Genomic DNA, 13,510 nt, shown 5'->3' with positions numbered 1-13,510 from the left:
CCCCACGAACCACTGTACGTCCCGCAACAACGACCTCGTCGTTATCATCATCGTCACCATTATCGTCATTATCGTTATCATTGTCTTGTTCTCCAAGGCCGCGCAGAGCTTTTTATCACATCCATTTGTGATTTCATTAGTACAATCAAAGAACTAAGCTTAATGTGAACACACACTTACCACGATAGCCACCCATCTCACCAAAGTTATCATCATCAAAGTCGTCACCCAGATCGTCCTCAACTAAAACACGACTATCACCACCGACATGGGTCTCATCGTGCGATGGCGAAATTGCTTGGCCAAGCGCGTATGTCGAAGTCATTGATTCGAATAAAATGGTCCCCAAAATCAAGAAAATGGCCTTCATGTTTGTTTGGCTGGTAAAAGTGAGAGCAAATTCCGAAGTGAGCAATCTGAGCGTAGGCAGTTAGACCAGTAAGAAAATTGAGTTTCCAAGAAATACGAGGTGGAAAAAGAGCCTAAAATTCTTTGCGATGATGTGATTAAGCTAAAATTTTCTATCATGTTGCTACAGTTTTGTTTGTATCTGCTCACTAACGTATCAGTATAACGTTGAGGACATACGAAATGTTTTCTAAACATTTCGAGAAAAATTCTGCGACTGACATAGCATTGTAATTAGATTAGCCTGCATCTTACATTAGAAAAACTCGAGTCGTTTAGCATATTTCATACTTCATAGAAGTCCGAAGCTATCAAGTAGTTAAGTTGATTTTATTACCGTCTGCGAAAGGCTTTGATATGTCAGCTATTATCATATTTCTATGTTTTATCGTTTTTCTATTATCATAGCTGATGATAGGCAAAACTATATATTTCTACACTCAACTTGAGTGGCGCAATTTGAATTGGGGGCTACTTCCTCGATGAGATGAATTCAATGTGCTTAATTACATCCAGCATGGACAGACACCCCGTCTTTTGCTCTTAAGGTGCTCACAGACATGAGCATGCGAGAGCGATAGTCAAAATAAAGAAAGTTGCAGCCATAAACTGTGGAAGCACACCTGCCTAAACCATGATGTCAAAGAAAGCGGGTATGTACATTGTTGCGGAGTATACGATTCTTATCGAAATCTCTATATGCATTATAAGGATGCATTGCATAAAACTATTCCCTGCTAAGAAACCAAAGTTGCTGCTTAATGCCTATATGAATCATAGCGTGACCGTATTCAACATTGCTGTTGCTATTGTATCGCACTTGTATCAAACAATGATAATATGATTTTAAACGAATTCACGATATCCGATGTGAGAAGTAAGCATGTTGGATTTTATCTTTGTGCCAAAATGATTATTTTCGCTTATACGCGTTCACATTGATCAAGTCACTACCCCTCCACCATTTTTTAGAGCATTTTTTTAAGCCACCGATCTCGTATTGTACGATTTTATTAGTAAAAATAAGCTCGTTTTTCAGTTCAGATTCACGTTAAGAAATGCTAAGCAATGGCCATGCTTCTGATGTAGAAATTGTCTTACATTTCACATGCCGCTGCCGATTATCCTCAGTCGTTCTGAAATCTCGTCCACGTGAAGCCAGCCAATATGTTCTTTGCAGCATTGATGCCAATACTTTCGCGCTTTGTCGTGTCGCTGCAATGAGCTCGCATTCCGGTCAGCAGGCTCAAGTGGATATATCCGTAACGTTACAACGCGACTCACAGACGTTTCACGAGCTACAATCATCACTATTAGCTCACAATTGCAATACAAACAATAGCGTTACATTTATTTGCGAGCTGCAATGGGTCCCGCGTGTTGCTGTACGTGCTGCTGTTGCTGTGACACTGGAACTGCTTCCGTCGTCAAAGTCCGAATTATTACATGATGCAGAAATTCGCTCTCTACTTCAGCAAACGATACAGCGTCACTTTATTCTATGTGCAGACGCGATAGTTAAACTTCCGACATTTATAGGCCTTAAAGCGAAGAGCAGAGGTGAACTGAGTGACGAGCAGGAACAAGTGATGACTTTCAGGGTTGTGTCGACGTATCCTACTGCACCTTTTGTAAGTATTACACCCAGTACTCGTGTAACATTGACCGAGTCAATTAATACTCGAGAAGTAGACAGTATTGATATAGACGTTAGCAAGAAAACAATTTCCAATTCATACGAGAATACGGAAGTGAAGATAGGAGGGATGGAAAACGAACGAACAGCTTTGCGTGAATTGATTCTTTTACCTGTCATGTACCCGCGTCTTCGCTCGGATTTTGGTGTAGAGTTTCCAAAAGGGGTGTTATTATGTGGCCCTCCTGGTGTGGGAAAGACTTTGTTAGTGCGTTCGGTTGTTCACGAATGCCGTCAGATAAAGGACGCATCCGGCGCAACGCTGGATTTAAACTTGCAAGTGATTAATGGATCTGAAATAATGACTAGTGGTCGTGGCGATGCTGAACACGCTTTGCGTGCTACATTTGAGACGGCTTTAATTCATGCTTCCAGTGCTCAGCATGCTGCGAGTGTCATATTTATCGATGAGTTGGATGCTCTCTGTCCAAAACGAGAAGGTGCCGGCGGTGCCTCAGCTTCTCACAGTCGTATTGTGGCTCAATTACTGACGCTTCTAGACGGTGTAGAGAGCGGTCTTTCGCGTGAAAATGTGGTTATTGCTGCTGCAACAAACCTTCCGAACTCGATCGATACAGCCTTACGTCGTCCTGGACGATTTGATCGAGAAATATTTGTTGGACCGCCGAATACAGCTTTACGCAGGAAAATCTTTCAAACGCATTTGTACCAAACACCTATCGCTTTAAACAATAGCACCAACGAAGAACAGGAAAAACATCGAGATGAATTTCTAGATATATTAGCTGCCAAAGCCCTCGGGTACGTGGGTGCTGATATCGCAGCTTTGTGTCGTGAGGCTACAATGGTCGCTTCTACTCTACAACTTGTGGCTCTTTCTCGAGATCGTGATTTGGAGGAATGGTGGATGGATTGGAAGTCTCGAGTTGAGCCTCTTCGTGATTTACGATCAACACCGGCAAAACTTGGCCCTGTTGTCGCAGGTCGAGCTTGGCATAATAATCCAATGGCTATCATTCCGCTTTGGTTTCTCATTAAGAAAAGTAGTCAACAAAGCTCGGATGAGGGAATTGAAAAGTACAAACAACAGTCCCATTCAGACTTTTTTAGCTTTTTATTAGGGCGCACTGAAAAATATGGGCCTTGCAATGAGAAAGAACCATCAAAAACTTTTCAAGTGACCATGGCCGACTTTGATCAAGCTATGCAAACCATCGTACCATCGGCTCTTCGAAGTGCCAGCGGCTATACGTACGTGATAACTACTTTTTTGATTGTCTTGTCTTGCATTCACTCGTAATCATTTTTGCCGATTTCAGCAAAGACTTTGAACGCCAAGGCTGGGATAGTATAGGCGGTCAGGCCGAAACAAAGCTTGCTCTGCAGCAGGCTCTTGAGTGGCCCGTAAAGTATCCACAGACATTTTCTCGGCTTGGTGTCAAGGCTCCCCGTGGTGTGTTACTTTATGGTCCACCTGGATGCAGTAAAAGTTCGATTGTTCGAGCAGCAGCTCATTCAAGTGGAGTCACATTTTTGTCGCTTTCAGCAGCTCAAGTATTTTCACCATATTTTGGTGATGCAGAAGCTGCTGTACGTCAGGTTTTTCGAGATGCACGAGCTGCTCTTCCTGCCATTGTCTTTTTTGACGAAATCGACGTCATAGTTTCTAAGCGAGAATTTGATGGATCTGGAGAGGGTGGAACTTCAACTGCAATACGCGTGCTATCTACAATGCTAAATGAAATGGATGGTGTCGAGTCTGCTGATGGACTTTTGGTTATTGGTGCAACAAATCGTCCAGACTGCATCGATGCAGCACTCTTGCGACCAGGACGATTCGACCGTATTTTATTTGTAGACCTTCCAAGTGAAATTGATCGTGCAGAGATTCTCCGAATTCACTCGCGTCCAATGCCATTGAGCACTGATATTGATTTTAGTGATCTAGCCCGTCGTACGCCATATTTTAGCGGCGCTGAACTCGAGGTTGGTTGGTCATTGACATTACGACTTTAAATTCACAGACATAGACGCTGACATTATTGTTGTAGAACCTATGCCGTGAAGCTGCTTTACTCGCTCTTCGCGAGTCTCTAGAAGCTGAGAGAGTGACATCGCGCCATTTTGAAGAAGCTCTCGCAGGTATCACACCTATATCATCCAAAGAGTCGATGACCGACTACTTTACGTTTGCAGAAAGGTTAGGCCAACTGTCGTAATATTTAAATTATTGTGATAACGCACACTTTTAATGTTTGCTACGATCATAACCGAAAGTGTGGAATTCCTCTTGTCACAGCTAAAAAAGGATCTCACCCCCATCTACAAAGCTGACTTTATGCTGCAATGGCATACCATCTTTCTCCACACCGGCTTGCTCCATTTTGTCCACGACCTCAAACCCCTCAACGACTTCTCCAAAAACAACGTGCTTGCCATTTAAATGTGGTGCAGCAGTCAGCATGAAGCAAAATTGACTGCCATTGGTATTTGGACCAGCATTGGCCATCTGTAAAATGTATCTCTTCGAGTGCTTAAGTCTCAACCCATTGGGCTCATCGTCAAACTTGCCACCATAAATACTGCGACCTCCTGTTCCAGTGCCCGTTGTAAAATCCCCACATTGCACAATAAAACCCTTGATAATGCGATGACATGAACTGCCTTTAAATGCATAATCCGTTCCTTTTTCGCCTGTGGTTAGCACTCGAAAGTTTTCCACAGTTTTCGGCACAATATCAGCGTATAATTCAGCTGTGACTCGACCCACATACACGTCATCAATAGCTACATCAAGCCACACATACTTTCGATACAGATTAGGATTCCAGAGCCTTATGGGGGCAGGAATTTCAGTTTCCTTCTCCGTGTTCGACTCATTCTGTGCCACGTTAAGTGTGGGCTCGGGTGGCTCTTTTTGAGCCTCGCGCATACTTTTTAACGGCATTAAACGTGATTCATCCAGTGGTGAGTCAAAGAAAACATTCAGTACCACAAAGTAAATTACAAAGAGCAGCCCAAGTCCCAGGAAAATGACTTTGCGCGCATTTAGAGCGTGGCGAGCCATGAGTGCAGATTTGGCTATCACAATTTTGGGTTTAGACAATATTGAACCCCTCATTTTTATTGTATTATTCCACTTAACAAACCCTCTCATTGTTTTATAATCACCTATTCGATTGGACAGGGTTTACCGAATGGCTAAATTCCATCAATTCCGCGTGGGTAAAGGTTGACTAGACTTTACTTCTTTCTCGCAAGCCCAGAGTCATTTTTAATCCTACGCACTGTGTAGGATACAATATTACCATCTCCCAGGTTTCTTGTTGACGTGTAAGATATTGGTTGAAACGATGGGGTTCAGCATTCCGAACTCACCGCGTAGGATGATCAACACTGGGACACAGTGGACAGATTCGACCATAGCACCGTCAACTTCAGGCCTTCGTCGAGGCTTTCAACAATTGATTGCTGCCCGCCGTCGAAATGCCATTGTGCCAGGTTCACTGACATTTGACACGTTAGAGTCTCCGCGGTCACCACTTGTGTTTCTTAGTCTCGAGAATCGTCGGGCTCTTATTGAACGTCAAAACCAAGAACAACAATACCAATCAAATGGAAAACCAGTCTCAAGCATAGCAACCGAGGTACAACGTTATAACGGAGATCAAGCAACTATCCAAAAAACCCTTGCTCACATTTTTTGCTTGTTTACACAGCCTTAGACATCTATTGCGCAACATCTCGTACGACACGCTTATAGTAGCTTTGTTGAATATATGTATAAACATCAAATAGAGCAATTTAGCTTTTCACGTGTAGTATACACAAAAATGGTGTTTGCTACATATCCGCCAATTTGATCACGATTAAGGCTCCCCCATGAGTGAGGGATCAGGTGATACGTGCTCGGCAGCCGACCGTTTAGTGCGCTTTATACGGCGATATGATGTGGCTAATGATAAAGTAGCGAAGCAGCTAGGATGGTCTGAAGAGCAGTTACGAGCTTATTTATTACCTGAGACCCGTCGTATTAAAGCAATATCCGACGTACGTCCGACTACGAATTAATCATTGCGCCGAATGACTATTTTGAGCTTTGCCATGGCTGTGCAATGAGTTTTAGATTGCAGATGCAGCGGTAGATAAGTTTTTGATGAGGTATCGCGTGGCTTTAGCACATCAGACGCTAAAAAGAGCTACCACTAGACCTCTCAAGCCGCTCGATATGAGTTGTAGAAGATCTATGAATCCTATACAGGTTAGAGAATGCAAACAATGTGATGAAAGGCTATATAATCGACGTGAATGTGCTCTGAGCAGTATGGACGTAGTATGACAGACAAGAGGAGTATTATACACGCAGATGTCACGCCTGCACAGTTGGTTCGTCTCGTTCTTTCATGTTTATTGACTGTAAGATTGCCACTTGCTTATGCTGTTGTTTTCTTTAATTTATTCTTTGAAGATGGAAGCCAAAGGGATGAATGAGCCAGTAACGGGGAATCGGAAGCGAAAGCGGCGGTGCATTGTACAACCTTTGCTTGCTAAGATGGAGACACGACAAGTATATCTAAAAAATTACGCAGATAGAAGAATGTCGATCAATTCGATTTTTAAAGTCAACAATGGTCAACAAGCGGCTAGTCAAGACCCCATTTGCCCCATACGCCTTGATGTCGACGAGGATGGAATTCGATATCAGGATACATTTCTTGTTGACGCGTACGTTTATAAACGACTTGATGTTGCTAAATATGTAGCAGATGGTCATTTGGTCGATCTGTTATAGTGCAATAGCTTCGTGTTCACCGGAACTTCTTGCCATGCAAATCTTTCACGACGAAAAGATGACTGATAGACTTAGAGTGCGTCGTGCCTTGAATTTTTACACTTTGCATCGTGCTCAAGTGGTTTGTGCATTTATTTGTATGCAGGATGCAATTGCTGAGTCTATTCGACGACAAATCTTGTTGTTTACCTCGTCGTCCGTGATCAATTTACACAAGAACACACTGCTTTATCCTATCTATCTAGACCTCATTGTAGATGGATACTCCGTACGCAATTGCTTATATTATTCATGATGATGATGATTTTGCAACTGATGCATATGTCGTACTTGCAGCTACGCGATCAATTTGAATGGGATGTGTCAAATGACTACCGTGCAACGCAGATTTTCGCTGCAACACTTTGTGCAGACCTAAAATTACCACAAACGTTTGAGCCTGCCATCGTCTTTTCAATTTATGAGCAAGTTGTTGCGTATCGTATTGTACTCAGCGGGCAAGATTGGGTTGGAACAAATCCGTTGTCCGATAAAGAAACCAGCTCGTCGCAGTCATTTTCTAGAGCGGGATACATTGAGGTAATGCCGCCTCTTGACGACATTATTCGTAGCACGGAAGACACAAGTAAGTAAACTTTTGATCTTCATTTCGAAGTATCGCCATCGTCTTAAAAAATCGTTCTTTTGTTATTCAACAGAGTTATGGCAACCTGTATTAAGTGAGCTATCACAAGAAGAAAAAACTTATTTATCTGCTAGATTCAAGACTGTTCGTGCGTATGTTAAAAAACCTTGCGACATATTAAGCTGCATGGAATCACGTGACAATTTAATTGTGTCATGCCTAGACCTACGACTTGGAGAAGCACAGTGAAAGTCTCAGATAGTGCTGACAGATCAAAGAGATTTATGCGACGAGATTCTAAGGTAACTCTTTTGATCATTATTCTCACTGATTGTTAGATTTCGTTAGTAATTGATTTTCTGTTCATTGGATCTTCAGGATAGTCGCCTTCCACGACCAATTAATCCTTTTATCGTGTTCTGTCAAATGCAAAAGGATGCTATTGGCAAGACTCGCCGCTCAGCGTCAGAGACAAGAAAAATCATGGGCGACATGTGGCGCAAATGCACTGATGAGGTATCATTTGATGACTTTATTTTGGTTTGCATGATTAGATCGGCAATAACAAGCAGATCTTTTGTTTCGGTTAGGAAAAAGAACGTTATTCTCAATTAACTGAAGTAGAAAATGAAAAAAGACGTCGTGATCATCTATTAGATATAAGAGATCGCGCTATTGCCGAATGGGAAGAAGACGAGGCTCGTCGAAAAGGACTTTTGGCTTCTGGAACGTTAGAGGCGTCCGCTGAGCACTTTCGTGGCCTTTTGCTTGAAGTATGCGTTTGCCTTACTTTGTGTGAATCATGTCAATGTTACAAGACTGATGATTCTGTGTATTGATACAACCAGAATTACATGAGCGAACGACACGAAGTAGATATGAACAGACCAGAGTCAGTAGTTGAAATGGCTGAGGAGGGTGAGAACGACGAAATCAATGAGTACGACGAGCGTTAAAACCTAGCAAGTCGTAAGCGGATTGAAACGGAATCATTGTGAGATAACCTACTCGCTTTGATTTAGAGGCAAAAGCTACACAGCCGTGTTGCAACTCCATGCTAACGTTTAAGTGTAGATTTCAATGCCCGTTGCTTCCAAAATCTCAGTGTGCAATAACTCTTTTAACTCTCCCTTATCTCGAGTATTGACCCAAGCTCTTCTTTCAGCATCATATTCGTAACGACGCGGACCACTATAGCATCAAAGCGCCATCAGACTTGACATACATAAGATCGTTTTGATCATGCCGTACCTTATAGGAGAAGACCACCAAATCTGTCGATTTGGTACCTGACGATTGATTACCCACGTACCATACTCACCCAAATCGATTTTCAAAACTCCTACCTGTACAGCGAACATTAAACCACGCTTTATAGTTGTTCCAAGAGACTTAACATACCGAAAACATGACGTCGCACTCTTCTAACATTTCCTCAATACCGTCTAACCAGCTCTGAATGTCGAACAAAGTCTTGTCAGCCAGCTCCATGAATTCATGCTCCGTCATTTGAGGAGGGGCCAAAGCGTCAGCTGAAAAGGGCTGAGATCGCAGAGTAACACGATTTGGGACTATCGATTTTCTTTGAGATGAAGACAAGTTGAACAGACTTGGTGCAGCCTTGAAGCTTATCGTAGAAGCGCGGCGGAATGCGCAGCGAACTGAAGAAACAGTAGTTCGGCACAGCATTTTGACACTTTACTTTTATTTCCAGAATGTGATTTAAATGATTGATGAGACAAAGAGCTCCAAATTTGATGATTGGTCTTTAATCATGTAAGGTAAGAGGACACCAAGTGGTACAGGACAACTCGGGGGAGTGCTCGATATAACAATCAAGGTTTGCGTTGAATCTTGTGGCGCTGTAAAGCATTCCACTATCGACACTTGCGGAGGTGGTGATAAATCAGTCACCTTGATGTAAATTTTCTAGGTGATACTACCACTAACCGCAGGAGAATCAACTTCCGTCAGCACTACATAATGAGCAGGGAGAGGCCTGGCGGGCTGGCGCGAACACTAGGGTTGTGAGCAATATACGGCCTCAATAAGAAAGGTCATAGAAGTTTGAGATGCTACTTCGGCAAAATAGCCCAGGCACCGTGACCGTTTATGACCACGGCCTTCATATCCTATGGAGGAGGTTAATTGCAGTGTGCCTCCCTCTATTTTATGGGGACAAATCTTGTGGTTAGCATGACCCATGGTTGATAGCTGTTACAGTTGTCTCATGGCGATCAGCGGAGCTGTTAGTAGCGAAGAGCTTGAGGTGATAAGTTTAGATCTGGCCGTTCACGTCGTGCGATGAATTATTCCATCGGTGTCGGACATCCGCTTCACTGAAGCTGGCATGTGCAACCTACAGATAAATGAGAGGCGCGATCTCCTTACCTACGCGAACAGAATACAGAACTCAACGGGACCTCGCCAACACCCAAAATGAAATACATCCAAAGTGCACATTTTACCGACCTTGCTACTCTGAGCAAAGGTTGTACTTCTGATGAGTGGTGACGTGTATAGAATCGCTCGCGAAGCGAATTTTGTCCCCCGAGTGAAATGTCCATACGCGTAGGTGTAAAAATGATTTTTCTCAACGCAACGAGCAACTTCAGGTGGTTCAAACTGTAATGACGACGTGATCATGACATGACTATTTCATTTGAAGTTGAGTAGGCTCCGCTTCCCCCGCCAGGCCCGGCGTGTTGGTGAAAAGTCGTCAGCTCCGCGGTGGGGTGTCGCAGCACTTCTTGCCATTGAAAAAAGGCACGGAGCTTGTATATTGTGCATAGTGAGATAGAGTGAAATAAGTGTCTTTTTTAGTGAGCGGTAAGGGCGTATGTTTGGAGTGTGGATGGGCAGGATTTGGAGATTCTTCAGCTGGTCTACTCGGAGATCGCCCAGAGTTGCTTCAGAGCATTTGTCGCGTGAAACGCATCATTTCTGGAGACACGTTGATCCATTCGATGGGGGGAACCGGAGTAGACTCCAGGCACTAGAATGGTCGAAGGAGCATTCACGATTAAGTGCATATGGTATATTTAAACTTTAGGCGCAGTGGTAGTCCGACTTTAGTGTTGGTTTTAATACGGCAAAAGAATTGCGAATTCAACTGGGCCGGCAACAAAATTTGGGAGGGTGTGTCGGGGATAGGGCTGTACATCTGTACAAACCGAAAGGTAGTAGCACTCACACCTCACACTTTTGTCAAATTCTGCCAAACACAACAAAATACAGCCGAAACATAATTGACAAAATGTTTTGTGTCATTATAAATAATATATATAGTACCGAAGTGTCGGTAAAAATGTAGATGTAGAGACTACGTAAAAAAGTGAGAGCTGTGGTATCCGTGAAATACAACTAGGATGATTTTCAAGCGTATGAACGTTGATGTAATGAATCCTTGTCGTATATCATTTATTGTTTTTTATTGAGCACAATCGTGTTACTTCCCCGAGCGAAAAGCTTTGTTTGATAAATTGTTTCCTAGCAATGTGTAGTTACTGACTAGGTAATTATGATTGAAATTAATAATTTCTGCGGGCTCCTATCCACACGAAATTACTGGTACATTTTCTGATATATATTCTAGTATCCGTAGAATTGCTCCTAAGTTTATGTCACAGCTGAAATTTCCCTTATTTTTCTACATCATGGGACGCCATCAATGAGCGATAAATTTGTTTTCTAACGATTCGAGATCTCATGGGGGGTTATCGTAGCTTTAACAAAAATCTTAATTTTTGGCCATATTTCAGAGTACAGCCACGCGCGTTGTGTGAAGCGAGCATGCTGTGTTACTGCAATGCATTGCGGTACAAAATGCTTTTGTGCGCTTTGCCGAGAAATCTTTAAGGTTAAAGCTGATGATTTCCATTGTCTTCAACAGTTCTGTACACGCTGCGTTTAACCTGTACGTCATGTTTATCGCACCGTCGACGCATGATGATACACTTATGGTACGCTAACATCAATAGTCTGGGCGACAAAGAAGAAGGTTTGCCACCACATTCAGCCGACCAAGCTTAATTTTCATTCAAAGGTTACAATAAGCGTCTCAGTATGTGATGAGAAGGACTTATCGACTCAGGGGCTATTCTGTTTCTCAAAGCGATAACAAAAATGCCTTATGGATTAGTGATCCCACGCATGAGGGGCTTATGCATTTAATGGAGTCTCGCTGAATGAGAGAGGGTTAAAAAAAGCCAAATGCAACACATATCAGCGACTTTTTTTGGAGCATAAACTGATCGCCTTTCAAGAGACAAAGTTTAACGACGAAGACTCGTCACAGACCGGCAAATACTACATACACTTTTCTGAATTAGGAGCGCGCTGCTTAGATCCGACAGTACATCCTGTTCTCAACGAGAGACATGTTGCAAGCCATGAGCTGTAACCAAAGTCACCATTTGACAAAGTTGCAGATCTCGCTAAACAAATCACAATGATTTATTACGAAATCGTGATCATTGCATACGACTACGCTAGACAATCAGACAGTGTATACACGTGATGTCTACGCGGCATTTGTTTCCTCAAGACGTTCGGAGGTTTGGTGGTACTTCCTGCTCCTTCAGTCTTAATAACTCGGATGGCGCACATGTTCATGGGTGCAGCGGGGTGCCGTAGCGTTGCGCTTAGAGGAAGCGTAATTTAGGCCACCGACCTTTCGTTCTATATTTAGAACAAGTACGAGTTAGCAGATCGCAATCCGCTTACTCCAAGAGTAATTTTTGCCTTAACCCAAGGCTTATTACACTTCCGTTTAAAATTAAGAACTGATTTTTACTTATTTTTATCTGCGGCAAAGCCGCCTAATTCTAAATGATTAAATTTTCCTAAATATATCTAAATACATGCATATTTACTGGCTACCTAGCCACTACCGTATTCTTGTTTCGGTGCAGTCACACCATGCCCATCTCGTATGACACCCCCTCTACTACCAGGGTACGTGTAACCCGTTTAACTCCCCCCATTAAGATTGAGAACATTAATAGTTCCAATCGATTATTGCCGCAACGAGGCTCGCATGTCCGTTTAGACACTGCAACTTAGTTCTTCAGAATAAAACGACTTCCGTGCTCAATGAGCCCTGTATCAACGGCACTGAGTCACTAAGTCTCGCTAGTTCTGACAGCGAACACGAGCAGAGCCCAACTTCGTCTCCCACACGCGGTGCCATGTCTGACAGTGCGTCCGCGGCACCGGGGAATGTACAACCTAGGCTCGATGAGCACGAGCGTCGCGCTTCGCGCACGCTATCAATGACGGGTGACCTCGTTGAGGATATGGAGGTGGTCGACTACGAGTCTGACACACCTTTTCCCGCATGGGATGACGAGGAAGGCGAGCATCGCCAGCGGCAGGATACGAGCCCTGCTCGCGCCTTGCGGACCCCATGTCCGTTCCCTGACTTCTCGTCACTCGAGGGACGTGGTGTAATCACCAATGACCTCAACGGGGTACAGTGGTGGCAGCTGGAAACTTTCCGTAAGGCGGCTCTGAAGATCGCCCATCCACGGCCGGTTATTGACCTTCGTGTGGAATATGGCTTCCGCCCAGCGGATCCCGCTGTGGAAGCGAAGGACGAGGTAATCGATCGTTACGCGTCCACACTATCGGAACCCCGGCCAGAATGGAAAATTAACCTGCCAAACGGAAAGCTCTTCGAGCTCATATCTTGAGTCCTCATAAATTTTCATTGAAAGCTTATCGCACTCGTCTGAGGGCTTAGCGAGGTGGCTCTCGGGTACCCGCAATGTGTACAATACCTGTAGTGCTCGCCCCTAGCGAAAGCGCTACAGATGACGAAGCGCTCTTTGAGCAATGGGTGCAACGGCAGCGAAAACTTTACTCACTGTATAACCTACAGTTGAGCCACAAGGAAGTGGACGTGCGTGTGGAGCGACACTTCCTATTTGACTTTGCCAAACTCAGGGCACGGCGTCGACTTCCTTCGGATTGTCTCCCTGCGACGTATGGGTTAACCCGTAACGCTCCCGCGATATCTGTGTCTGCG

General features: G+C 43.7%; 7 protein-coding genes across 7 annotated transcripts in view; 3 read left to right on the top strand and 4 right to left on the bottom strand.

Moving 5' to 3' along the window:
* PHALS_10811 (uncharacterized protein) overlaps nucleotides 1-325 on the bottom strand; it is a gene marked incomplete at both ends in the record, with an annotated part of 583 nt that extends 258 nt beyond the window's left edge. Inside the window, 2 exons of the mRNA XM_024726304.1 lie at nucleotides 11-108; nucleotides 181-325. Coding sequence (XP_024576994.1) covers nucleotides 11-108; nucleotides 181-325 — 243 coding nt within the window. The remainder of the gene's footprint in view (nucleotides 1-10; nucleotides 109-180) is intronic.
* A 1,303-nt stretch (nucleotides 326-1,628) lies between these two features.
* PHALS_10810 (aaa family cdc48 subfamily) lies at nucleotides 1,629-4,284 on the top strand (the record flags this gene model as incomplete). Its single annotated transcript, XM_024726302.1, has 3 exons — nucleotides 1,629-3,316; nucleotides 3,385-4,051; nucleotides 4,117-4,284. The coding sequence occupies 3 exons, from the start codon at nucleotides 1,629-1,631 to the stop codon at nucleotides 4,282-4,284; spliced, it is 2,523 nt and encodes an 840-aa protein (XP_024576993.1).
* An 80-nt stretch (nucleotides 4,285-4,364) lies between these two features.
* On the bottom strand, nucleotides 4,365-5,132 carry PHALS_10809 (peptidyl-prolyl cis-trans isomerase c; the record flags this gene model as incomplete). The annotated part of the gene is made up of 1 exon (XM_024726301.1): nucleotides 4,365-5,132. One exon carries the CDS (start codon nucleotides 5,130-5,132, stop codon nucleotides 4,365-4,367), a length of 768 nt encoding a protein of 255 aa, XP_024576992.1.
* Nucleotides 5,133-5,451: 319 nt separating this feature from the next.
* On the top strand, nucleotides 5,452-5,790 carry PHALS_10808 (uncharacterized protein; the record flags this gene model as incomplete). The annotated part of the gene is made up of 2 exons (XM_024726300.1): nucleotides 5,452-5,712; nucleotides 5,785-5,790. The coding sequence occupies 2 exons, from the start codon at nucleotides 5,452-5,454 to the stop codon at nucleotides 5,788-5,790; spliced, it is 267 nt and encodes an 88-aa protein (XP_024576991.1).
* Nucleotides 5,791-5,947: 157 nt separating this feature from the next.
* On the top strand, nucleotides 5,948-8,438 carry PHALS_10807 (SWI-SNF chromatin remodeling complex, Snf5 subunit; the record flags this gene model as incomplete). Its single annotated transcript, XM_024726299.1, has 12 exons — nucleotides 5,948-6,115; nucleotides 6,192-6,326; nucleotides 6,389-6,451; nucleotides 6,534-6,790; nucleotides 6,858-6,933; nucleotides 7,003-7,125; nucleotides 7,194-7,482; nucleotides 7,556-7,634; nucleotides 7,706-7,784; nucleotides 7,861-7,998; nucleotides 8,073-8,255; nucleotides 8,331-8,438. The coding sequence occupies 12 exons, from the start codon at nucleotides 5,948-5,950 to the stop codon at nucleotides 8,436-8,438; spliced, it is 1,698 nt and encodes a 565-aa protein (XP_024576990.1).
* A 108-nt stretch (nucleotides 8,439-8,546) lies between these two features.
* Nucleotides 8,547-8,991, bottom strand: PHALS_10806 (iron donor protein; the record flags this gene model as incomplete). Its single annotated transcript, XM_024726298.1, has 3 exons — nucleotides 8,547-8,673; nucleotides 8,734-8,828; nucleotides 8,884-8,991. The coding sequence occupies 3 exons, from the start codon at nucleotides 8,989-8,991 to the stop codon at nucleotides 8,547-8,549; spliced, it is 330 nt and encodes a 109-aa protein (XP_024576989.1).
* Nucleotides 8,992-11,849: 2,858 nt separating this feature from the next.
* Nucleotides 11,850-12,090, bottom strand: PHALS_10805 (uncharacterized protein; the record flags this gene model as incomplete). The annotated part of the gene is made up of 2 exons (XM_024726297.1): nucleotides 11,850-11,918; nucleotides 11,998-12,090. 2 exons carry the CDS (start codon nucleotides 12,088-12,090, stop codon nucleotides 11,850-11,852), a joined length of 162 nt encoding a protein of 53 aa, XP_024576988.1.
* Nucleotides 12,091-13,510: the final 1,420 nt, after the last annotated feature.

Source organism: Plasmopara halstedii (genome assembly GCF_900000015.1).
Source record: "Plasmopara halstedii genome assembly, contig: Scaffold_525, whole genome shotgun sequence".
NCBI classification, from domain to species: Eukaryota; Oomycota; class Peronosporomycetes; order Peronosporales; family Peronosporaceae; genus Plasmopara; species Plasmopara halstedii.
This window is presented reverse-complemented; position numbering and strand designations above follow the sequence as displayed.